This window comes from Filicampus tigris, chromosome 11 (assembly GCF_054856515.1).
Source record: "Filicampus tigris isolate MCC_2025a chromosome 11, RoL_Ftig_1.0, whole genome shotgun sequence".
NCBI classification, from domain to species: domain Eukaryota; kingdom Metazoa; phylum Chordata; class Actinopteri; order Syngnathiformes; family Syngnathidae; genus Filicampus; species Filicampus tigris.
In genome coordinates, this window is record NC_141227.1 from 18,504,454 (window position 1) to 18,530,339 (window position 25,886).

At 43.9% G+C, this 25,886-nt stretch overlaps 1 protein-coding gene across 1 annotated transcript in view; it reads right to left on the reverse strand.

Annotated features, from left to right (window-relative positions):
- The window catches only part of phyhiplb (phytanoyl-CoA 2-hydroxylase interacting protein-like b), a 47,632-nt gene extending 25,046 nt beyond the window's left edge, over positions 1–22,586 (reverse strand). Inside the window, exons 1-2 of the mRNA XM_086045194.1 lie at positions 22,096–22,586; positions 14,970–15,166 (exon numbers count right to left, since the gene is read on the reverse strand). Of these exons, the coding sequence (XP_085901320.1) occupies positions 14,970–15,166; positions 22,096–22,480 (582 nt within the window). The 5' untranslated portion in view covers positions 22,481–22,586. The remainder of the gene's footprint in view (positions 1–14,969; positions 15,167–22,095) is intronic.
- Between the last annotated feature and the right edge of the window lie 3,300 nt (positions 22,587–25,886).

Sequence of the window (25,886 nt, forward strand, 5' to 3'; positions counted from 1 at the left end):
TAGGGTTTTCAGTTAGGGTTTCAAACTAGGGTTAGGGTTTCAAACTAGGGTTAGGGTTTCCAGCTAGGGTTTTCAGTTAGGGTTTCAAACTAGGGTTAGGGTTTCCAGCTAGGGTTTTCAGTTAGGGTTTCAAACCAGGGTTAGGGTTTCCAGCTAGGGTTTTCAGTTAGGGTTTCAAACTAGGGTTAGGGTTTCCAGCTGGGGTTTTCAGTTAGGGTTTCAAACTAGGGTTAGGGTTTCCAGCTAGGGTTTTCAGTTAGGGTGTCAAACTAGGGTTAGGGTTTCCAGCTAGGGTTTTCAGTTAGGGTTTCAAACTAGGGTTAGGGTTTCCAGCTAGGGTTTTCAGTTAGGGTTTCAAACTAGGGTTAGGGTTTCAAACTAGGGTTAGGGTTTCCAGCTAGGGTTTTCAGTTAGGGTTTCAAACTAGGGTTAGGGTTTCCAGCTAGGGTTTTCAGTTAGGGTTTAAAACTAGGGTTAGGGTTTCCAGCTAGGGTTTCAAACTAGGGTTAGGGTTTCAAACTAGGGCTAGGGTTTCCAGCTAGGGTTTTCAGTTAGGGTTTCAAACTAGGGTTAGGGTTTCCAGCTAGGGTTTTCAGTTAGGGTTTCAAACTAGGGTTAGGGTTTCCAGCTAGGGTTTTCAGTTAGGGTTTCAAACTAGGGTTAGGGTTTCCAGCTAGGGTTTTCAGTTAGGGTTTCAAACTAGGGTTAGGGTTTCCAGCTAGGGTTTTCAGTTAGCGTTTCAAACTAGGGTTAGGGTTTCAAACTAGGGTTAGAGTTTCCAGCTAGGGTTTTCAGTTAGGGTTTCAAACTAGGGTTAGGGTTTCCAGCTAGGGTTTTCAGTTAGGGTTTCAAACTAGGGTTAGGGTTTCCAGCTAGGGTTTTCAGTTAGGGTTTCAAACTAGGGTTAGGGTTTCCAGCTAGGGTTAGGGTTTCCAGCTAGGGTTTTCAGTTAGGGTTTCAAACTAGGGTTAGGGTTTCCAGCTAGGGTTTCAAACTGGGGTTATGGTTTCAAACTAGGGTTAGGGTTTCCAGCTAGGGTTTTCAGTTAGGGTTTCAAACTAGGGTTAGGGTTTCCAGCTAGGGTTTTCAGTTAGGGTTTCAAACTAGGGTTAGGGTTTCCAGCTAGGGTTTTCAGTTAGGGTTTCAAACTAGGGTTAGGGTTTCAAACTAGGGTTAGGGTTTCCAGCTAGGGTTTTCAGTTAGGGTTTCAAACTAGGGTTAGGGTTTCCAGCTAGGGTTTTCAGTTAGGGTTTCAAACTAGGGTTAGGGTTTCCAGCTAGGGTTTCAAACTAGGGTTAGGGTTTCAAACTAGGGTTAGGGTTTCCAGCTAGGGTTTCAAACTAGGGTTTCAAACTAGGGTTAGGGTTTCCAGCTAGGGTTTTCAGTTAGGGTTTCAAACTAGGGTTAGGGTTTCCAGCTAGGGTTTTCAGTTAGGGTTTCAAACTAGGGTTAGGGTTTCCAGCTAGGGTTTTCAGTTAGGGTTTCAAACTAGGGTTTTCAGTTAGGGTTTCAAACTAGGGTTAGGGTTTCAAACTAGGGTTAGGGTTTCCAGCTAGGGTTTTCAGTTAGGGTTTCAAACTAGGGTTAGGGTTTCCAGCTAGGGTTTTCAGTTAGGGTTTCAAACTAGGGTTAGGGTTTCCAGCTAGGGTTGTCAGTTAGGGTTTCAAACTAGGGCTAGGGTTTCCAGCTAGGGTTTTCAGTTAGGGTTTCAAACTAGGGTTAGGGTTTCCAGCTAGGGTTTTCAGTTAGGGTTTCAAACTAGGGTTAGGGTTTCCAGCTAGGGTTTTCAGTTAGGGTTTCAAACTAGGTTTAGGGTTTCCAGCTAGGGTTTTCAGTTAGGGTTTCAAACTAGGGTTAGGGTTTCCAGCTAGGGTTTTCAGTTAGGGTTTCAAACTAGGGTTAGGGTTTCCAGCTAGGGTTTTCAGTTAGCGTTTCAAACTAGGGTTAGGGTTTCAAACTAGGGTTAGAGTTTCCAGCTAGGGTTTTCAGTTAGGGTTTCAAACTAGGGTTAGGGTTTCCAGCTAGGGTTTTCAGTTAGGGTTTCAAACTAGGGTTAGGGTTTCCAGCTAGGGTTTTCAGTTAGGGTTTCAAACTAGGGTTAGGGTTTCCAGCTAGGGTTTTCAGTTAGGGTTTCAAACTAGGGTTAGGGTTTCCAGCTAGGGTTTTCAGTTAGGGTTTCAAACTAGGGTTAGGGTTTCCAGCTAGGGTTTTCAGTTAGGGTTTCAAACTAGGGTTAGGGTTTCCAGCTAGGGTTTTCAGTTAGGGTTTCAAACTAGGGTTAGGGTTTCCAGCTAGGGTTTTCAGTTAGGATTTCAAACTAGGGTTAGGGTTTCAAACTAGGGTTAGGGTTTCCAGCTAGGGTTTTCAGTTAGGGTTTCAAACTAGGGTTAGGGTTTCCAGCTAGGGTTTTCAGTTAGGGTTTCAAACTAGGGCTAGGGTTTCCAGCTAGGGTTTTCAGTTAGGGTTTCAAACTAGGGTTAGGGTTTCCAGCTAGGGTTTTCAGTTAGGGTTTCAAACTAGGGTTAGGGTTTCCAGCTAGGGTTTTCAGTTAGGGTTTCAAACTAGGGTTAGGGTTTCCAGCTAGGGTTTTCAGTTAGGGTTTCAAACTAGGGTTAGGGTTTCCAGCTAGGGTTTTCAGTTAGCGTTTCAAACTAGGGTTAGGGTTTCAAACTAGGGTTAGAGTTTCCAGCTAGGGTTTTCAGTTAGGGTTTCAAACTAGGGTTAGGGTTTCCAGCTAGGGTTTTCAGTTAGGGTTTCAAACTAGGGTTAGGGTTTCCAGCTAGGGTTTTCAGTTAGGGTTTCAAACTAGGGTTAGGGTTTCCAGCTAGGGTTTTCAGTTAGGGTTTCAAACTAGGGTTAGGGTTTCCAGCTAGGGTTTTCAGTTAGGATTTCAAACTAGGGTTAGGGTTTCAAACTAGGGTTAGGGTTTCCAGCTAGGGTTTTCAGTTAGGGTTTCAAACTAGGGTTAGGGTTTCCAGCTAGGGTTTCAAACTAGGGTTATGGTTTCAAACTAGGGTTAGGGTTTCCAGCTAGGGTTTTCAGTTAGGGTTTCAAACTAGGGTTAGGGTTTCCAGCTAGGGTTTTCAGTTAGGGTTTCAAACTAGGGTTAGGGTTTCCAGCTAGGGTTTTCAGTTAGGGTTTCAAACTAGGGTTAGGGTTTCCAGCTAGGGTTTTCAGTTAGGGTTTCAAACTAGGGTTAGGGTTTCCAGCTAGGGTTTTCAGTTAGGGTTTCAAACTAGGGTTAGGGTTTCCAGCTAGGGTTTTCAGTTAGGGTTTCAAACTAGGGTTAGGGTTTCAAACTAGGGTTTTCAGTTAGGGTTTCAAACTAGGGTTAGGGTTTCAAACTAGGGTTAGGGTTTCCAGCTAGGGTTTTCAGTTAGGGTTTCAAACTAGGGTTAGGGTTTCCAGCTAGGGTTTTCGGTTAGGGTTTCAAACTAGGGTTAGGGTTTCCAGCTAGGGTTTTCAGTTAGGGTTTCAAACTAGGGTTAGGGTTTCCAGCTAGGGTTTCAAACTAGGGTTAGGGCTTCAAACTAGGGTTAGGGTTTCCAGCTAGGGTTTTCAGTTAGGGTTTCAAACTAGGGTTAGGGTTTCCAGCTAGGGTTTCAAACTAGGGTTAGGGTTTCAAACTAGGGTTAGGGTTTCCAGCTAGGGTTTTCAGTTAGGGTTTCAAACTAGGGTTAGGGTTTCCAGCTAGGGTTTTCAGTTAGGGTTTCAAACTAGGGTTAGGGTTTCCAGCTAGGGTTTTCAGTTAGGGTTTCAAACTAGGGTTAGGGTTTCCAGCTAGGGTTTTCAGTTAGGGTTTCAAACTAGGGTTAGGGTTTCCAGCTAGGGTTTTCAGTTAGGGTTTCAAAATAGGGTTAGGGTTTCCAGCTAGGGTTTTCAGTTAGGGTTTCAAACTAGGGTTAGGGTTTCCAGCTAGGGTTTTCAGTTAGGGTTTCAAACTAGGGTTAGGGTTTCCAGCTAGGGTTTTCAGTTAGGGTTTCAAACTAGGGTTAGGGTTTCCAGCTAGGGTTTTCAGTTAGGGTTTCAAACTAGGGTTAGGGTTTCCAGCTAGGGTTTTCAGTTAGGGTTTCAAACTAGGGTTAGGGTTTCCAGCTAGGGTTTCAAACTAGGGTTAGGGTTTCCAGCTAGGGTTTTCAGTTAGGGTTTCAAACTAGGGTTAGGGTTTCCAGCTAGGGTTTTCAGTTAGGGTTTCAAACTAGGGTTAGGGTTTCCAGCTAGGGTTTTCAGTTAGGGTTTCAAACTAGGGTTAGGGTTTCAAACTAGGGTTAGGGTTTCCAGCTAGGGTTTTCAGTTAGGGTTTTCAGTTAGGGTTTCAAACTAGGGTCAGGGTTTCCAGCTAGGGTTTTCAGTTAGGGTTTCAAACTAGGGTTAGGGTTTCAAACTAGGGTTAGGGTTTCCAGCTAGGGTTTTCAGTTAGGGTTTCAAACTAGGGTTAGGGTTTCCAGCTAGGGTTTCAAACTAGGGTTAGGGTTTCCAGCTAGGGTTTTCAGTTAGGGTTTCAAACTAGGGCTAGGGTTTCCAGCTAGGGTTTTCAGTTAGGGTTTCAAACTAGGGTTAGGGTTTCCAGCTAGGGTTTTCAGTTAGGGTTTCAAACTAGGGTTAGGGTTTCCAGCTAGGGTTTTCAGTTAGGGTTTCAAACTAGGGTTAGGGTTTCCAGCTAGGGTTTTCAGTTAGGGTTTCAAACTAGGGTTAGGGTTTCAAACTAGGGTTAGGGTTTCCAGCTAGGGTTTTCAGTTAGGGTTTCAAACTAGGGTTAGGGTTTCCAGCTAGGGTTTCAAACTAGGGTTAGGGTTTCAAACTAGGGTTAGGGTTTCCAGCTAGGGTTTTCAGTTAGGGTTTCAAACTAGGGTTAGGGTTTCCAGCTAGGGTTTTCAGTTAGGGTTTCAAACTAGGGTTAGGGTTTCCAGCTAGGGTTTTCAGTTAGGGTTTCAAACTAGGGTTAGGGTTTCCAGCTAGGGTTTTCAGTTAGGGTTTCAAACTAGGATTAGGGTTTCAAACTAGGGTTTTCAGTTAGGGTTTCAAACTAGGGTTAGGGTTTCAAACTAGGGTTAGGGTTTCCAGCTAGGGTTTTCAGTTAGGGTTTCAAACTAGGGTTAGGGTTTCCAGCTAGGGTTTTCAGTTAGGGTTTCAAACCAGGGTTAGGGTTTCCAGCTAGGGTTTTCAGTTAGGGTTTCAAACTAGGGTTAGGGTTTCCAGCTAGGGTTTTCAGTTAGGGTTTCAAACTAGGGTTAGGGTTTCCAGCTAGGGTCTTCAGTTAGGGTGTCAAACTAGGGTTAGGGTTTCCAGCTAGGGTTTTCAGTTAGGGTTTCAAACTAGGGTTAGGGTTTCCAGCTAGGGTTTTCAGTTAGGGTTTTAAACTAGGGTTAGGGTTTCAAACTAGGGTTAGGGTTTCCAGCTAGGGTTTTCAGTTAGGGTTTCAAACTAGGGTTAGGGTTTCCAGCTAGGGTTTTCAGTTAGGGTTTAAAACTAGGGTTAGGGTTTCCAGCTAGGGTTTCAAACTAGGGTTAGGGTTTCAAACTAGGGCTAGGGTTTCCAGCTAGGGTTTTCAGTTAGGGTTTCAAACTAGGGTTAGGGTTTCCAGCTAGGGTTTTCAGTTAGGGTTTCAAACTAGGGTTAGGGTTTCCAGCTAGGGTTTTCAGTTAGGGTTTCAAACTAGGGTTAGGGTTTCCAGCTAGGGTTTTCAGTTAGGGTTTCAAACTAGGGTTAGGGTTTCCAGCTAGGGTTTTCAGTTAGCGTTTCAAACTAGGGTTAGGGTTTCAAACTAGGGTTAGAGTTTCCAGCTAGGGTTTTCAGTTAGGGTTTCAAACTAGGGTTAGGGTTTCCAGCAAGGGTTTTCAGTTAGGGTTTCAAACTAGGGTTAGGGTTTCCAGCTAGGGTTTTCAGTTAGGGTTTCAAACTAGGGTTAGGGTTTCCAGCTAGGGTTAGGGTTTCCAGCTAGGGTTTTCAGTTAGGGTTTCAAACTAGGGTTAGGGTTTCCAGCTAGGGTTTCAAACTGGGGTTATGGTTTCAAACTAGGGTTAGGGTTTCCAGCTAGGGTTTTCAGTTAGGGTTTCAAACTAGGGTTAGGGTTTCCAGCTAGGGTTTTCAGTTAGGGTTTCAAACTAGGGTTAGGGTTTCCAGCTAGGGTTTTCAGTTAGGGTTTCAAACTAGGGTTAGGGTTTCAAACTAGGGTTAGGGTTTCCAGCTAGGGTTTTCAGTTAGGGTTTCAAACTAGGGTTAGGGTTTCCAGCTAGGGTTTTCAGTTAGGGTTTCAAACTAGGGTTAGGGTTTCCAGCTAGGGTTTCAAACTAGGGTTAGGGTTTCAAACTAGGGTTAGGGTTTCCAGCTAGGGTTTCAAACTAGGGTTTCAAACTAGGGTTAGGGTTTCCAGCTAGGGTTTTCAGTTAGGGTTTCAAACTAGGGTTAGGGTTTCCAGCTAGGGTTTTCAGTTAGGGTTTCAAACTAGGGTTAGGGTTTCCAGCTAGGGTTTTCAGTTAGGGTTTCAAACTAGGGTTTTCAGTTAGGGTTTCAAACTAGGGTTAGGGTTTCAAACTAGGGTTAGGGTTTCCAGCTAGGGTTTTCAGTTAGGGTTTCAAACTAGGGTTAGGGTTTCCAGCTAGGGTTTTCAGTTAGGGTTTCAAACTAGGGTTAGGGTTTCCAGCTAGGGTTGTCAGTTAGGGTTTCAAACTAGGGCTAGGGTTTCCAGCTAGGGTTTTCAGTTAGGGTTTCAAACTAGGGTTAGGGTTTCCAGCTAGGGTTTTCAGTTAGGGTTTCAAACTAGGGTTAGGGTTTCCAGCTAGGGTTTTCAGTTAGGGTTTCAAACTAGGTTTAGGGTTTCCAGCTAGGGTTTTCAGTTAGGGTTTCAAACTAGGGTTAGGGTTTCCAGCTAGGGTTTTCAGTTAGCGTTTCAAACTAGGGTTAGGGTTTCAAACTAGGGTTAGAGTTTCCAGCTAGGGTTTTCAGTTAGGGTTTCAAACTAGGGTTAGGGTTTCCAGCTAGGGTTTTCAGTTAGGGTTTCAAACTAGGGTTAGGGTTTCCAGCTAGGGTTTTCAGTTAGGGTTTCAAACTAGGGTTAGGGTTTCCAGCTAGGGTTTTCAGTTAGGGTTTCAAACTAGGGTTAGGGTTTCCAGCTAGGGTTTTCAGTTAGGATTTCAAACTAGGGTTAGGGTTTCAAACTAGGGTTAGGGTTTCCAGCTAGGGTTTTCAGTTAGGGTTTCAAACTAGGGTTAGGGTTTCCAGCTAGGGTTTCAAACTAGGGTTATGGTTTCAAACTAGGGTTAGGGTTTCCAGCTAGGGTTTTCAGTTAGGGTTTCAAACTAGGGTTAGGGTTTCCAGCTAGGGTTTTCAGTTGGGGTTTCAAACTAGGGTTAGGGTTTCCAGCTAGGGTTTTCAGTTAGGGTTTCAAACTAGGGTTAGGGTTTCCAGCTAGGGTTTTCAGTTATGGTTTCAAACTAGGGTTAGGGTTTCCAGCTAGGGTTTTCAGTTAGGGTTTCAAACTAGGGTTAGGGTTTCCAGCTAGGGTTTTCAGTTAGGATTTCAAACTAGGGTTAGGGTTTCAAACTAGGGTTAGGGTTTCCAGCTAGGGTTTTCAGTTAGGGTTTCAAACTAGGGTTAGGGTTTCCAGCTAGGGTTTTCAGTTAGGGTTTCAAACTAGGGTTAGGGTTTCCAGCTAGGGTTTTCAGTTAGGGTTTCAAACTAGGGTTAGGGTTTCCAGCTAGGGTTTTCAGTTAGGGTTTCAAACTAGGGTTAGGGTTTCCAGCTAGGGTTTTCAGTTAGCGTTTCAAACTAGGGTTAGGGTTTCAAACTAGGGTTAGAGTTTCCAGCTAGGGTTTTCAGTTAGGGTTTCAAACTAGGGTTAGGGTTTCCAGCTAGGGTTTTCAGTTAGGGTTTCAAACTAGGGTTAGGGTTTCCAGCTAGGGTTTTCAGTTAGGGTTTCAAACTAGGGTTAGGGTTTCCAGCTAGGGTTTTCAGTTAGGGTTTCAAACTAGGGTTAGGGTTTCCAGCTAGGGTTTTCAGTTAGGATTTCAAACTAGGGTTAGGGTTTCAAACTAGGGTTAGGGTTTCCAGCTAGGGTTTTCAGTTAGGGTTTCAAACTAGGGTTAGGGTTTCCAGCTAGGGTTTCAAACTAGGGTTATGGTTTCAAACTAGGGTTAGGGTTTCCAGCTAGGGTTTTCAGTTAGGGTTTCAAACTAGGGTTAGGGTTTCCAGCTAGGGTTTTCAGTTAGGGTTTCAAACTAGGGTTAGGGTTTCCAGCTAGGGTTTTCAGTTAGGGTTTCAAACTAGGGTTAGGGTTTCCAGCTAGGGTTTTCAGTTAGGGTTTCAAACTAGGGTTAGGGTTTCCAGCTAGGGTTTTCAGTTAGGGTTTCAAACTAGGGTTAGGGTTTCCAGCTAGGGTTTTCAGTTAGGGTTTCAAACTAGGGTTAGGGTTTCAAACTAGGGTTTTCAGTTAGGGTTTCAAACTAGGGTTAGGGTTTCAAACTAGGGTTAGGGTTTCCAGCTAGGGTTTTCAGTTAGGGTTTCAAACTAGGGTTAGGGTTTCCAGCTAGGGTTTTCGGTTAGGGTTTCAAACTAGGGTTAGGGTTTCCAGCTAGGGTTTTCAGTTAGGGTTTCAAACTAGGGTTAGGGTTTCCAGCTAGGGTTTCAAACTAGGGTTAGGGCTTCAAACTAGGGTTAGGGTTTCCAGCTAGGGTTTTCAGTTAGGGTTTCAAACTAGGGTTAGGGTTTCCAGCTAGGGTTTCAAACTAGGGTTAGGGTTTCAAACTAGGGTTAGGGTTTCCAGCTAGGGTTTTCAGTTAGGGTTTCAAACTAGGGTTAGGGTTTCCAGCTAGGGTTTTCAGTTAGGGTTTCAAACTAGGGTTAGGGTTTCCAGCTAGGGTTTTCAGTTAGGGTTTCAAACTAGGGTTAGGGTTTCCAGCTAGGGTTTTCAGTTAGGGTTTCAAACTAGGGTTAGGGTTTCCAGCTAGGGTTTTCAGTTAGGGTTTCAAACTAGGGTTAGGGTTTCCAGCTAGGGTTTTCAGTTAGGGTTTCAAACTAGGGTTAGGGTTTCCAGCTAGGGTTTCAAACTAGGGTTAGGGTTTCCAGCTAGGGTTTTCAGTTAGGGTTTCAAACTAGGGTTAGGGTTTCCAGCTAGGGTTTTCAGTTAGGGTTTCAAACTAGGGTTAGTGTTAGGGTTAGGGTTAGCTAGGGTTTTCAGTTAGGGTTTCAAACTAGGGTTAGGGTTTCCAGCTAGGGTTTTCAGTTAGGGTTTCAAACTAGGGTTAGGGTTTCCAGCTAGGGTTAGGGTTTCCAGCTAGGGTTTTCAGTTAGGGTTTCAAACTAGGGTTAGGGTTAGCTAGGGTTTTCAGTTAGGGTTTCAAACTAGGGTTAGGGTTTCCAGCTAGGGTTTTCAGTTATGGTTAGGGTTTCCAGCTAGGGTTTCAAACTAGGGTTAGGGTTTCAAACTAGGGTTAGTGTTAGGGTTAGGGTTAGCTAGGGTTTTCAGTTAGGGTTTCAAACTAGGGTTAGGGTTTCCAGCTAGGGTTTCAAACTAGGGTTAGGGTTTCAAACTAGGGTTAAGGTTTCCAGCTAGGGTTAGGGTTTCCAGCTAGGGTTTTCAGTTAGGGTTTAAAAACTAGGGTTAGGGTTTCCAGCTAGGGTTAGGGTTTCCAGCTAGGGTTTTCAGTTAGGGTTTCAAACTAGGGTTAGGGTTTCCAGCTAGGGTTTTCAGTTAGGGTTTCAAACTAGGGTTAGGGTTTCCAGCTAGGGTTTTCAGTTAGGGTTTCAAACTAGGGTTAGGGTTTCCAGCTAGGGTTTTCAGTTAGGGTTTCAAACTAGGGTTAGGGTTTCCAGCTAGGGTTTTCAGTTAGGGTTTCAAACTAGGGTTAGGGTTTCAAACTAGGGTTTTCAGTTCGGGTTTCAAACTAGGGTTAGGGTTTCAAACTAGGGTTAGGGTTTCCAGCTAGGGTTTTCAGTTAGGGTTTCAAACTAGGGTTAGGGTTTCCAGCTAGGGTTTTCAGTTAGGGTTTCAAACTAGGGTTAGGGTTTCCAGCTAGGGTTTTCAGTTAGGGTTTCAAACTAGGGTTAGGGTTTCCAGCTAGGGTGTTCAGTTAGCGTTTCAAACTAGGGTTAGGGTTTCAAACTAGGGTTAGGGTTTCCAGCTAGGGTTTTCAGTTAGGGTTTCAAACTAGGGTTAGGGTTTCCAGCTAGGGTTTTCAGTTAGGGTTTCAAACTAGGGTTAGGGTTTCCAGCTAGGGTTTTCAGTTAGGGTTTCAAACTAGGGTTAGGGTTTCCAGCTAGGGTTTTCAGTTAGGGTTTCAAACTAGGGTTAGGGTTTCCAGCTAGGGTTTTCAGTTAGGGTTTCAAACTAGGGTTAGGGTTTCCAGCTAGGGTTTTCAGTTAGGGTTTCAAACTAGGGTTAGGGTTTCCAGCTAGGGTTTTCAGTTAGGGTTTCAAACTAGGGTTAGGGTTTCCAGCTAGGGTTTTCAGTTAGGGTTTCAAACTAGGGTTAGGGTTTCAAACTAGGGTTAGGGTTTCCAGCTAGGGTTTTCAGTTAGGGTTTCAAACTAGGGTTAGGGTTTCCAGCTAGGGTTTTCAGTTAGGGTTTCAAACTAGGGTTAGGGTTTCCAGCTAGGGTTTCAAACTAGGGTTAGGGTTTCCAGCTAGGGTTTTTAGTTAGGGTTAGGGTTTCCAGCTAGGGTTTTCAGTTAGGGTTAGGGTTTACAGTTAGGGTTTTAAACTAGGGTTAGGGTTTCCAGCTAGGGTTTTCTGTTAGGGTTTCAAACTAGGGTTAGGGTTTCCAGCTAGGGTTTTCAGTTAGGGTTTCAAACTAGGGTTAGGGTTTCCAGCTAGGGTTTTCAGTTAGGGTTAGGGTTTACAGCTAGGGTTTCAAACTAGGGTTAGGGTTTCCAGCTAGGGTTTTCAGTTAGGGTTTCAAACTAGGGTTAGGGTTTCCAGCTAGGATTTAAACTAGGGTTAGGGTTTCCAGCTAGGGTTTTTAGTTAGGGTTAGGGTTTTCAGCTAGGGTTTTCAGTTAGGGTTAGGGTTTACAGCTAGGGTTTCAAACTAGGGTTAGGGTTTCCAGCTAGGGTTTTCAGTTAGGGTTTCAAACTAGGGTTAGGGTTTCCAGTTAGGGTTTCAAACTAGGGTTAGGGTTTCCAGCTAGGGTTTCAAACTAGGGTTAGGGTTTCCAGCTAGGGTTTTTAGTTAGGGTTAGGGTTTCCAGCTAGGGTTTTCAGTTAGGGTTAGGGTTTACAGCTAGGGTTTCAAACTAGGGTTAGGGTTTCCAGCTAGGGTTTTCAGTTAGGGTTTCAAACTAGGGTTAGGGTTTCCAGCTAGGGTTTTCAGTTAGGGTTAGGGTTTACAGCTAGGGTTTCAAACTAGGGTTAGGGTTTCCAGCTAGGGTTTTCAGTTAGGGTTTCAAATTAGGGATAAGGTTTCCAGCTAGGGTTTTCAGTTAGGGTTAGGGTTTACAGCTAGGGTTTCAAACTAGGGTTAGGATTTCCAGCTATGGTTTTCAGTTAGGGTTTCAAACTAGGGTTAGGGTTTCCAGCTAGGGTTTCAAACTAGGGTTAGGGTTTCCAGTTAGGGTTTCAAACTAGGGTTAGGGTTTCCAGCTAGGGTTTCAAACTAGGGTTAGGGTTTCCAGCTAGGGTTTTCAGTTAGGGTTTCAAACTAGGGTTAGGGTTTCCAGTTAGGGTTTCAAACTAGGGTTAGGGTTTCCAGCTAGGGTTTTTAGTTAGGGTTAGGGTTTCCAGCTAGGGTTTTCAGTTAGGGTTAGGGTTTACAGCTAGGGTTTCAAACTAGGGTTAGGGTTTCCAGCTAGGGTTTTCAGTTAGGGTTTCAAACTAGGGTTAGAGTTTCCAGTTAGGGTTTCAAACTAGGGTTAGGGTTTCCAGCTAGGGTTTCAAACTAGGGTTAGGGTTTCCAGCTAGGGTTTTCAGTTAGGGTTTCAAACTAGGGTTAGGGTTTCCAGCTAGGGTTTCAAACTAGGGTTAGGGTTTCCAGTTAGGGTTTCAAACTAGGGTTAGGGTTTCCAGCTAGGGTTTCAAACTAGGGTTAGGGTTTCCAGCTAGGGTTTTCAGTTAGGGTTTCAAACTAGGGTTAGGGTTTCCAGCTAGGGTTTTTAGTTAGGGTTAGGGTTTACAGCTAGGGTTTCAAACTAGGGTTAGGGTTTCCAGCTAGGGTTTTCAGTTAGGGTTTCAAATTAGGGTTAAGGTTTCCAGCTAGGGTTTTCAGTTAGGGTTAGGGTTTACAGCTAGGGTTTCAAACTAGGGTTAGGATTTCCAGCTATGGTTTTCAGTTAGGGTTTCAAACTAGGGTTAGGGTTTCCAGCTAGGGTTTCAAACTAGGGTTAGGGTTTCCAGGTAGGGCTTTCAGCTAGGGTTTCAAACTAGGGTTAGGGTTTCCAGCTAGGGTTTTCAGTTAGGGTTTCAAACTAGGGTTAGGGTTTCCAGCTAGGGTTTTCAGTTAGGGTTTCAAACTAGGGTTAGGGTTTCCAGCTAGGGTTTCCAGCTAGGGTTTCAAACTAGGGTTAGGGTTTACAGCTAGGGTTTCAAACTAGGGTTAGGGTTTCCATATAGGGTTTCAAACTAGGGTTAGGGTTTCCAGCTAGGGTTTCAAACTAGGGTTAGGGTTTCCAGCTAGGGTTTTCAGTTAGGGTTTCAAACTAGGGTTAGGGTTTCCAACTAGGGTTTTTAGTTAGGGTTAGGGTTTCCAGCTAGGGTTTCAAACTAGGGTTAGGGTTTCCAGCTAGGGTTTTCAGTTAGGGTTTCAAACTAGGGTTAGGGTTTCCAGCTAGAGTTTCAAACTAGGGTTAGGGTTTCCAGCTAGGGTTTTCAGTTAGGGTTTCAAACTAGGGTTAGGGTTTCCAGCTAGGGTTTTTAGTTAGGGTTAGGGTTTACAGCTAGGGTTTCAAACTAGGGTTAGGGTTTCCAGCTAGGGTTTTCAGTTAGGGTTTCAAACTAGGGTTAGGGTTTCCAGCTAGGGTTTTCAGTTAGGGTTTCAAACTAGGGTTAGGGTTTCCAGCTATGGTTTTCAGTTAGGGTTTCAAACTAGGGTTAGGGTTTCCAGCTAGGGTTTCAAACTAGGGTTAGGGTTTCCAGCTAGGGTTTTCAGTTAGGGTTTCAAACTAGGGTTAGGGTTTCCAGCTAGGGTTTTTAGTTAGGGTTAGGGTTTACAGCTAGGGTTTCAAACTAGGGTTAGGGTTTCCAGCTAGGGTTTTCAGTTAGGGTTTCAAACTAGGGTTAGGGTTTCCAGCTAGGGTTTTCAGTTAGGGTTTCAAACTAGGGTTAGGGTTTCCAGCTAGGGTTTTTAGTTAGGGTTAGGGTTTCCAGCTAGGGTTTCAAACTAGGGTTAGGGTTTCCAGCTAGGGTTTTTAGTTAGGGTTAGGGTTTACAGCTAGGGTTTCAAACTAGGGTTAGGGTTTCCAGCTAGGGTTTTCAGTTAGGGTTTCAAACTAGGGTTAGGTTTTCCAGCTAGGGTTTTCAGTTAGGGTTAGGGTTTACAGCTAGGGTTTCAAACTAGGGTTAGGGTTTCCAGCTAGGGTTTTCAGTTAGGGTTTCAAACTAGGGTTAGGGTTTCCAGCTAGGTTTTTCAGTTAGGGTTTCAAACTAGGGTTAGGGTTTCCAGCTAGGGTTTTTAGTTAGGGTTTACAGCTAGGGTTTCAAACTAGGGTTAGGGTTTCCAGCTAGGGTTTTCAGTTAGGGTTTCAAACTAGGGTTAGGGTTTCCAGCTAGGGTTTTCAGTTAGGGTTTCAAACTAGGGTTAGGGTTTCCAGCTAGGGTTTTTAGTTAGGGTTAGGGTTTCCAGCTAGGGTTTCAAACTAGGGTTAGGGTTTCCAGCTAGGGTTTTCAGTTAGGGTTTCAAACTAGGGTTAGGGTTTCCAGCTAGGGTTTTCAGTTAGGGTTTCAAACTAGGGATAGGGTTTCAAACTAGGGTTAGGGGTTCAAACTAGGGTTAGGGTTTCAAACTAGGGCTAGGGTTTCAAACTAGGGTTAGGGTTTCAAACTAGGGTTAGGGTTTGAAACTAGGGTTTCAAACTAGGGATAGGGTTTCCAACTAGGGTTTCAAACTAGGGTTAGGGTTTCAAACTAGGGTTTCAAACTAGGGTTAGGGTTTCAAACTAGGGTTTCAAACTAGGGTTAGGGTTTCAAACTAGGGTTAGGGTTTCAAACTAGCGTTTCAAACTAGGGATAGGGTTTCAAACTAGGGTTAGGGTTTCAAACTAGGGTTTCAAATTAGGGTTAGGGTTTCCAACTAGGGTTTCAAACTAGGGTTAGGGTTTCAAACTAGGGTTTCAAACTAGGGTTAGGGTTTCAAACTAGGGTTTCAAACTAGGATTAGGTTTTCAAACTAGGGTTAGGGTTTCAAACTAGGGTTAGGGTTTCAAACTAGGGTTTCAAACTAGGGTTAGGGTTTCAAACTAGGGTCAGAGTTTCAAACTAGGGTTTCAAACTAGGGTTAGTTTTTCAAAGTAGGGTTTCAAACTAGAGTTAGGGTTTACTTGCCCAGTTTAAATGCCTTTAAGCACATTTACAGCGATTTACAACATTTTAAAAAAATTTTTAGATTAACATAAGGCCAACAAGGGACGACCTGCTTAGTGAATGCCTCAGGCAACAGACGCCCAGTAAGGGGAAGGAGCCAAATGGACTGTTATTGAATGACAAGCCCCTACATGGCATGTACCACTGACAAATTGCATTGAAAAAGTGGCTGACATTGAGAAAACATTCCATTGTTTGGAAAAGGCTGGACTAGAAGACAGCATAGAGGCCAGGGTCTACCACTTCAGACAGAAGAAGAAGAAGTAGAGAAAACGTGGAGGATATAGGAAACAGTGGTGCTAGTAGACTGGGGGCAGTAACCCCCAAGCTGGGAGGATGGCTCCGGCGTCCGACATCTCCTGACAGAAAAGCTAACAACTAAGATCGTGTGCATAACTCTCAAGCTCCCAGTGCGCACGCACAACAAAAGCAAAAAAAAACAAAAGACTTTCCCTGGTCCGTTACCTTGTGTTTGAACTTGTTGGAGTTTTTGTTCTCCTTCTTGTTCAGGTCAATGAAGTAGTGCGTGATGCGCTCCTTGCCGCGCTGCTCCATGTCCCAGCAGATCTTGAAGGAGTCGCAGGTGATGTTGCTGATCTTGATGCTCTGCGGGACCGGCAGCTCCTCCATGTCGGAGATGGCGCCATCCTGGGATTTACTTCCTGCGCAGAAAGGAAGTCACGGTTGGTCAAGAATGTTGACATTTGGCCTTTAAATCCTGCTAGTGTATTCATTATGCTCAAAGCTCTCATTCTTTTATCTGCTTCGTCGCTGCTCGCGATTATTGGCCCTCCCTGTTGGCCACTTACAGTCTAACCAGCGCAGGTTGCTATGGAAACACATCATTCCCCTTACAATACATACCTACGTGCTTTTCCGGGCAGAAGCCGCATTGAAAATTTTAAAACGCTGCTGATTGAATGTGTGCTCTCCGCAGAGGAGGATTCATCTCTAATCAGCAATGGGGACTGCAAAAATGACATTTGGTGGTCCATTTGGTCCAAACCATCCCGTATTTATTCCTCAGTTGTGATCGCACATGTACGTGCGACCCACAGTGCAAAGCGAGGTCAAAGAAAATGTCAAAACACGGCTCAACGGCTCCTTTGTACAATCAGGGACGAATATAGACTTTTGCGTCACACTCGGGCGACAAAGCAACAAAGCGACGTGTGTGTGTATATGTGTGTGTGTGTGTACAATGCAAAGAATGCACGTCTAAACAATGGCGGAAGCAGCCGAGCGTGGCACAGCCATCTCCATTCATGCGCCGAGAGGGGCTGAGATTAAAAGAGCAATTCCATAATTGGACTATCTCGCAACCGTACACACAAACACACATTTACACACATGCACATTCATTTTGAAAAACAAGAATGCAGAACGCGTAGATTCCTGTTTAGAAATAGCCAATCAGAAGGCCGCTTGATGAGCATCTTTCCGTGCAGAACTGGGCATCACTGCTAGATCTAAATTAACACACAACTAAATGTATGAAGTGGAAAAGTTAAGGTTCATGTCTGCTTTGTTTGTATTTGTTTGTATTTAAAGCACCTTTCAGTTAAACAAACACTCCCATTTGCTCATATAGTTTAATTTACATGAGCCAGAACAACCAATTTTGAAGGCCCTGGGCCAGATTATCTTGACATAGCAACACAGAGGGGCTGAAATCTGATTGGACAAAAATAATTTCACATCCGCATGTAGTGGAAACAGCCAAGAGAAACACTATGAAATGAAGAGAGCAGACTGTTTGTGAATACAATTTCACGTGACAAATATTCAAATTTAGGTTGTACAGAAAGCTTCATATGACAGGAACTCCTAACAATAAGACATCAGAGGCAGAGTACAGACAATCCCCTTTCATTATCTGCATGCAGTCCATCTGAAAAGTACATTTTGGACTGCCGGGATCGTGCTGTCCCACCTTTTGTTGCTGACCTTTGATTCAGGCAAGGCCCGCTGTCGCCCAGAATAAATGGAAATATAACACTTGAGAGACTCACTACATCACAAAAGTAATCTCGGCACACAGCGGGTTTAGACTGGGCTTTCATATTTGAATTTAGTGAGATCCAACAGTGAGCGAGCATGGGCACTCAAGGTTTATAATGACTCTGACAGCAGATAGTGCTACGATATTTCAAATGAGGTGATTATTTCTTTTGTGGCCTATCGGTTCTCTGCACAGTCATTTATCACAATCCACGAGGGGTCGTAACATTAGGCCAGCTATATCATCTGTCTTATTATTAACACTGTCCGTCACCATAGCGATGAAGCATTGCAAATTCTCCCCCTAAAATGCAAATGTAAAGGAGGCAAGACTGCCACTCGCGGCATATCAACAAAGGAGTACACATTATCTATGTTCATTGACAACAAGGTGGGCAGAGAATAGACGGGTTGATGGCTTTTGCTTCTTTGTGAAACTTAGATATATTTGATTGATGGCTAGAGAGAGAGAGAAAATGATAGAGCATGGGAAACGTGGCTAGCGACCTAGCTAGTTGATAAATAGCTAGCTGATGGATAGATAGATAGATAGATAGATAGATAGATAGATAGATAGATAGATAGATAGATAGATAGATAGATAGATAGATAGATAGATACACAGACAGACAGTGAGGTCAATCGCCAATTGGAGCAAGAGAGAGCAGGAGAAATGTGTATAGCTAGCTAGCTAGCAAGATAGCTAGATATTCAAGAAGATTGATATGTACAGTATATTACAAACAGTGATATACAGTGTGACGATGTGATGATGAATTATTAAACACCCGATATGTCAAGTGTATGAAACTGTTGATATGCATAATATGTATGCATAATAGTTCCATTGCACGTTGAATATGAAAAAAATTATAGAGATTGAAAGGCTACACTATGTATGTTACGCTGCACAATGTGGATTGTATAAACTGTACGTAAACAAACTCTCTACTCGATTGCGTTCCTAATATTGTGGCCGACATTTTCTCTCCCTTATGCAGGTGCAGTGAGTGCGTTCAAGCCTGCGCCGCTAACCTGTGACCAATCCTCCGGGGATGGCGCGAATGAAAGATGGAGGAGGACGAAGGTCAGACAGAGGAAGTACAAATGAACCCTCGTACTGCTCGCCAGGGACAACTCAAGTGTTGCCGTGACTCACAATTGTCGGCAGGTAGAGCATATATTCATTGTGCTGCATCACCATTTTCACCCTAAAAGCCGCTGAATGACAACTACTGCCATTTGAGCACCTTTACTATTTCACTACGAGAGCATGATTCAGGAGTTCCCTTTTTATTTAGTGCCTTCAAATAGCACCACAGTGCCCAGCAATGCAGAGGGATCAATGAAAATCTTGTTAACATGCAAACACATCACCCTCCTAACGGATCTACTTGCTCGGATCTGCTGTAGTCTTACCTGTCTTGAAGTACTGATTTACTTGGTAGTGCTTTATTAGTGAAATAATTGTACCAAGGTTAGGATATCTAAAATGATAAAAGCATCCTGTGTTTGGCATCATAATGCCCTTTACACCATCACTAGTCAATCCTATTACTTATGGAGTCAATAGTGTACTTTCAATCGCTTAACAGACTAAACAGTAACAAAATGAAGACGTAACAAGCCCATTCAGGCACGAGCTCGCGACCACAGCTGATGGCCGGAGCCAATCAGCATGCAGACGGAGGTCAGTCAAGAATTGGGTGGTCACGTAATATAAACAAAATGACATGCTGTCTTGGACAAGCCTCCCAATTTTTATGGGTTAGCAGTGCCGCAGCGGCCACGCATGTTGCCTGGCCTTTTGAATAGCACATCCTTGTTGGTTTCGCTACACGGACTGCTAGACTGACACGGACGTCATGCTGAGCGTGCGCCGAGCGCCCAGAAACAAGAGCATCTTTCTCTATACCGAGCGACACAAACAATGTGCCCCTTCATTGCCGTCTTTGCACATCAGCAAGCTTCTCATCCGCAAATACAGACACAGTAAAAGCATATCATAATAACTATAACACTAAATAAACCTTTAATGAGTTGTTGAATGCCATCCATCCAGAGTTATTGAACTCTGGTTATTAACAAAAGTTCAAAAGAAGGAATTGGAAAGCTCTTTACTTTTGTGTCAAGGAATAGAATGTTGTTGTTTTAAACACAGATGGCTACAAATGGCTGCAACCAACGACGCCAAGGTGCCTTTGGTTTTAATTGATTGTATTCGAAAATAATACGACATCAAACCGGTAACATTTCATTTTTGGCAATACTCCATCGTGAATAAGTCATGCTAGCAATGTAGCTGCCTTAGCGTGTGGCACGGTGCACCACGTTAGTGAGACGAAGGCGTTTCTTTGGGCGGAGCCATGAGGGGGTGGGGGCAGGTGGTTAAGTGAAGCTGCGTTCAAATCTTGCAAGCAGCTTCAAGTTCATAAAGTTTTAAACAAGTCAGTAAGCCAATCACGTGATATTTTTTATGACTGTGGGGTGATGAATGGATGCACACGGATGACAATCTGGCCTGCACAGTTATGTTGTCAACATTCTGCCTGCTCAAAAATGTCAGCTGAGTCACACCAACAACTGCAATTTACGGTACTCCAAATTACCCATCGAGCGTTCGCACCGCAAGCCGACCTAACGCTGACGCTAATTTGCTCGTCTGCGTCGTTAGCACTAAGCGCACGTCTGAGGCCGACATCATTAATTTGCATTTGATTAAAACTCACTCTTCAGAGAACAACGCAGGCTAATTTATGTACTGGTTGACCTTCCATGATGGATCAAAACAATCTACTTGTGATGCTGAGAATGATGCTCAGCGAACATCACTGAAACATGTTTTTTTTTTGTTTTTTTTTTTTAACAAACAGACCCCTGGGCATCCAATGTACGTTTTCTACCTTTTTATGATAAAAAAAATTATCTGTAATAATAATGTAGTTCTTCTGAGGGTGTATAAGTGACACACCGTCCATTTTGAGGAACAAAACCTGCATTTAGACTGCCGAACTTTGTTATTCACCACCACACACTAACACAACTGTCCCGCCACGTGTTTAGCGCATTGAAATGCACTGAGAGTGCTCTGCGTGTGTGTGTCTGTGTGTGAGTTCCGTTCCCACAGACAGGAAGAGGCCCAGTGATGCTGCATGCACTCCCATTTGCTGGCTCAGCATGGCCACATGCAGCCTCTCATGCTGCCAATTAAATATTGATGGCTGTGAGAGGTAAATTTAGAAAGCAACAAAGTACGGAACTGAATACGATGCTGAGAAAGGAGGAAAAAAAAGTTTTCCAGATCAGGACACTGGCTATTTCCAGGAAAATCAATGCGAGTACTTTACATGTGGATGCTGTGTCTGCCTTCTATTTTTCACACCGCTTGTCATGTTCAGGGTCAAGGTCGCAATGTCACGGTTCCAAACAGTCTATTCTCTTCATTTTGTAGTGTTTCCCTTGGCTGAACTGCTTCCAGTACATGGGTGTAGATGTTAAGATTCTCTTGTCCAATCAGATTTCAGCCTCTATGTGTTGCCATGTCAGTCTAATCTGCCCAGCGCTTTCAGAATCACAAGTGATTGCTGATGCAATTTAATATATATTTGAAATGGGGATTTTCCTTTAACCAACTCGATTTCAAATTTATCTCGCTGGCCAGCAATATCGTCAGCAGTCCTGTGGTTGGTTGGTAAGAGCAAAACTGTTCAACTAACAAAACATGCATATCTTCAATGTAACTTAAAACTATCTACTATCTAGCAACAGGGCTGTTTCTTGAACCACTCAGATTTTAATTCACATCACAAGGCTAGCTGGTCGACAATAATGTTAGCGGTCCTGTGATTGGCTGGTCAGAGAAAAAATGTTCAACAAGCAAAATTGTTTGACTAGCAAAACATGTCTAGCTAAAATGTGACCTAAATATGTTAACTTAAACTACTGTCTTAGCAATTGGGCTGTTCTTTTAGCCAGTTCAAACTAGCGTCGCTTGGCTAGCTAGTCGACGTTAGCGGTCCTGTGATTGGTTGGTCAGAGTAAAACTGTTAGACAAGCAAAATTGTTCAACTAACAAAACACATATAAATTATACTATCTTAGCAACTGGACAGTTTCTTTAACCAATCAGATTTTGAATTCACATCACAGGGCTAGCTTGTCAACAATAATGTTAGCTGTGATTGGCTGGCCAGAGCAAAACTGTTTGGCTAGCAAAACACGTCTAAGATGTAACTTAAACAATGGAGTTAAACTATAATCGTGATGAGACTGTTTTGTCAAACAATCAATTTCACCGGTTTCTGATTCATCCACAGAGGCAATTAGTCAGCAATTATTTTCTCCTGATTGGTTGGTCAGAGCTAAAGTTGTCACAGCCAACTTCGACTAGCAAAAGACATGAACATTTTATAATCAGCATCTCTAGATTGATGTATTTTATTTCAATGTGGTGTTTTTTTTCATGTTGGTAAATAAATATTGATTCTGAACTGCTTCAGATGACATACATAGCACTGTTGATTTTCTTTCATCACGAGATGATGGTGATGATACTAAAAGGTGGATTAAGTCGGGTAAGCCCCCACTGCAGTGCCAGCCTCTACACCACTACATTACTCACACGGTCCTACAACTAAACCGGTCTCCCCGTTGCTTCTCCGACAAGCGTCGTCGTTGGGCAACCGAGTGGCGAGAAGGTGTGTTTGTTGCTCCATAAACAAACACCATGTGGGTGTCTCAAGGACACACGGGCTATATTTACTTGGACTACTCAACCAGAAGTGGCTGCAAATGTTACGAAAACGACTCCCCGGTTGCACCTGCAGCCTACGAGAGACCCCCAAAAAGCTGGCGGCCAGTCCACTCCTGACCATTAGGAAAATGGAAGCTTTTGAATCAAGCCAGCAAAACACTACGAGGATAGGAAGTGCACCGCGGTGATGTGTCTCGCATGCTGGGGAGCGGCTCCGAATGCACAATGACCACAGATTTGCTGTAAATGTGCGTGCGGGTGTTTTTTTTACACAAATGAGAATTGATCTTTTTGTGGCTTGAAGGCTGTTGCAGAGGCTGTGCGCTCACTCACATGTGGCTGCAGCCATGTTGGAGTCTCTCCTGATGATGACTTGCTTTTTTTTTTTTTTTTTTTTGCACCACACATTTGAGGGTTCAACACCTCTGATCTCCTACGGTGTGGACTCATTATGGGATGGTGAAAGACACCCGAGGCCAGGTTATTTGGCAAGTCCACTGACTATTTATTTAATGAGACTATTTTCAGTTACAAATGATGCATCTTTAAGGAGAAAGCAGTTAGGTGTGGTGGTGCCTGCAGGGCTGAGATAAGAGCTTTTTTTTTTGTTTTTTATAAACATGCTTAGTTACACAAAAAAGGCTTTGTTACCACGCAATTCCACACACGCACCAGCCATTCAAAGGACCCCCTATGAGTCCCTTAAAAAGGCAATCAAAGGCTGACTCCGCACGTCACGGGATTGGGGGGGGGGGGGGGGGGTTGAAAGTCGCCTTTAATGCACAGACGCACTCCGATAAAATACGATAGATACGAATAAGTTGCTATCGAGCTCACCGTCTCGCTCACACAGCTGAATGGCGTCCAGGCTCAGGTCCTTGATCATCCCTTCGCAAGGGCTCAGCGGGCTGCTGATGTTGCGCGCCAAGCCTGGTACCTCCATCTCGGCCCGTGCGGATGTCACAGACGATGATGCTGCGCTGCCCTGTGGTCTGAATGGCCGGCTGAGAGCTCCACTAGCTGCTCCACTGGTGGTGGTGGTGGAGGATGAGGAGGAGGAAGAAATAGAGTTTGCGGTCTCTCTCTCTGACGCGTCACGTGCTGGGGGGGGGGGGGGGGGGTGTTGAGGAAACGCCCCGTTGCACACTATTGCACGGAGGCAAATGCGATTTGAAATTGCTTCATTGGGTGCTCGTATTTGCTCGGTGTTCTCGCGGTGCATCCACGCAGAGCTACAAGTGTGCCGCGCATGCGCGTGTGCGCGCGTGTCGCATGAGCGTGGAGCGTTCGGCGGATTAAGCGCGCGAGAGACCGTTCGGTCAATTGAATGAGTCTTTACGTAAAGAGATTATCCCGTGGGTTCTCCTCCTCCGGGTTGCGTAAAAAAAAAAAAAAAACACCAAAGCGCGCTCAACGTCAGCCACGACAGACAGTTTGTCTGTCTGTCCGTCTGTCCGTCCGTCCGTCCGGAGCTCAGCTGTGAGTGGACTAATGAAATGCGGGGGGTGGAAAAAAAAAGGGCGCTCCTGGAAGGGGACCCCCTTGACATATTGCACGGCATAATGAGTGCACATCTGCACCCTTTAAGCTTGATTGATGCCTAATTAAAGCCTTTTCTGGACAAATTAGCAAATCATCAAGGAGGCCAGAAATCAGTATTTCCTACAATGAATGGTAACAATTACATCTGCGCATTAAAAGGAGACATGTGCTTTCAAACCAAGGTGTCTTAATAACGTCTACTTTTGTCAAACCACATCAAGATCTCACTCAAGCTTGTTTTAAGGGCACGTCCATGCAGTCAACACTTCTAATGTGGGGCCAGTGCCAAAGCTTTCATTAAAAAGGGCTAACGACAGCCGCTACAAGAGTGTGTACCTAAATAAGTAAATACACACACACGCACACGTGCAAAAAATGATCAAAATAATTTGACCAACCAACTAATATTATATAACCTCAATAATGGTGATTATGCTTTGTATAATTCCATCTGAATCCCCTTTGATTGTGAAATTGTACCTAATGAAGTGTTAGGTTTAGTGACAAAAGGTGCACAGCCTGCTGCGTGTGTGTTGTGTGTGTGTGACGCTGTATTACACACAGGAACGAGGTCTCCCAGAGGTCAAGAGTATGATAAATGGAAGGCAAAGCGATGATTTGCTCGCCTTAGGCGCCTCCTAACACCATTTGCCCATATTTGAGTCAGGAGTCATTTCCATGAGCGAGGCTCCCAAAGCATTTGCTGTCACTTTGGATTTGTTTTTGTCCTCCTCTCTTTAACACAAAACACCCCCGAGGAGAGGCGACGGGGTGCTTCTCTAGTCAGTGGTCGGACGAGTCTGTAAATGCTCCCCATGAGACCCCTGAGTCATGCTGTTTAATATGGCGAGGGGAGGGGGAGAGGGGAGAAGACTGTGTTCAAAATTTCAGATTGTATTGTATTATTATTTCTAGTGCCGTCTCCATGAGTGAAAATGCTGATGTCGGACTTGCCGTTCACTAATACTATATGTGGTGAGGTATGCAATCAGTCACGTGACGCATCAAAAAACAAGTTCAGCTGGATAAGAACTGGGTTAAGTATAATTCTGGACCCTTGGGAGTATTTTGAGAGACGGTATTAATACACCTGGAGAACAGCTAAAACGGCGCTGGAAACAAATAAAAATAAGTCTTATTCAAAGACAATTTTAGTCGTTTAATTAAGATTGTTTCCATTGGTATACTTCTCAAAATCATTCAGTTTTCAATTACTAGCATCCAAATAAGCTTCGCACACTTCAACACACTGCAGTGATTGTCTGATAAAGAGCTGCTTTAAATCACTAAAAGATGAAATCAACTCAAATATATATTTTTTCAAGAATATGTTTGATGCAGGCCCACTAGTAGAAACAAGGCAATTTGATTAATATGAAATATGAGTTAGCAGCAAAATCCACCCGTTTTTAGCCATCTCTGGAGGCGGCCATTTTGTCATTTCTGTGGACTGAAGATGACCGTTATCTGAACCCTGAGCAGTTGTGATGTTATTTTCAGTTGACAGAAGTAACAAAATGGCTCCCTGCGGAGATGGCTAAAAACAGGTGGATTAACTCTTATCCACAAACTCAATATTTATCACAATGCTGTTTTTCAACTAATGGGTCTGCATAGAACATATTCTAAAAAAATATATATGTTTGGGTTGATTTTAAGGGAAGATTGTAATCCAGATTTATTATTGGCTGTCATTACCAGTGTGTCGTCGAGTTCCTGCAAGGCCAGTGCTGGTCATTAGCAAAATACAAAATTACTGTATTTAAGATTGTTTCAGGTTGCGGAATGATATGGTTTACGAACGAGAAAGAAAGAAAAATCACAACCGGGTTACACACTATTTTCAGTTTACGAGAAGCTCCTTCTCGTGCCGCTTCACAGTAACGCGGGTAGCCTAAAATGGCTGCCGCATCCCACGATGCAAGGCAAAAGCAGGCCAATATTGGCTGTGGCAAGTGTCACTTTGAAGTAGTTACAAAAGCGCTCCGCTTGACCTACATGTGGACTCTCGGCTTGATTGCGGGGAAAACAAGCTGCATTTCCACGCACGTTGCGGGATTAGCACCCAAAAGCTTACGGAGGCCAGCGGGATCTAACTCCATGCTAAGCTCATAATCACGCTGGAAGCGTTTCTGATGAGACCACCAAGGCCTCGGTTCACCTTTTTTTTTTTTTTTTTTTTTTAACATTCAAGTCGAGTAAATCTTGCGAATCCCCGTCCTGAAGGTCACGCACGCTCCTGCTGCGGCTGCAGTGAACACAATGAACATGGAGAGAAGTTTGCTCCACGCGTGATGCTCTTGCGCGCACTTAATAGGACGCAGCTTGCGAGCATGACTTAGCAGCTGCTCCCCTGTTGCGTTTAAATGCCTTCATCGCGAAAAGAGCTTAGCCCCCCGATAGCCGCAGATTAGCACAGAAGCAGTCGTTGAAAGGAATTTTTAACTTCATAAAAAAAAAATATTAAAAAAAATAAGAACAAGCGTTACATCATCAAAAGAACTCAAAGGAGCTCAGACAGCGAGCAATGATGAATAATTTAAAAAAAAAACAAAGCCATTGTTATGCATCGTCAAGTTCTCTTTTTCGCTCTGCTTTTGCTTGCTGTAGAAGATGAAGAAGAAGAGAAGGAAGCGGCCGGCTGGCGGATTCTGGAGGTTTCCTCTCTCAGTCCATCAGCCGAGCTCATTCCCTCCAGCCACAGTCATTTTGTGTTAAGATCAGTCCTGGTAGGTGGTGGGCGGGGGATGTGGTGCGGCAGGCACTGACACAGCATCCCATGCAACCCCGCCAATCACACACACGAGGGCTGACCGGTTTTGAAAAATAATCAAATTGTGCGATTTGATATGTGGTTATTTTTTCTCTTCCCATGTATATTTGATCAAAAACAAGCAATAAATTAATCTGTATTACTATAAACACTATCACATTTACAATCATGTCTCAGTCTTTTAAGACAGGCTAACGCTAAAGCGTTCAGATCACAAAATTCTACCATACAAGTACAGTACTTGTTTGGTAGAATTTTGATAGAATTTTGGTAGAATTTTTTAATTTGACGTGTGGCGTAAAATATATGTCAG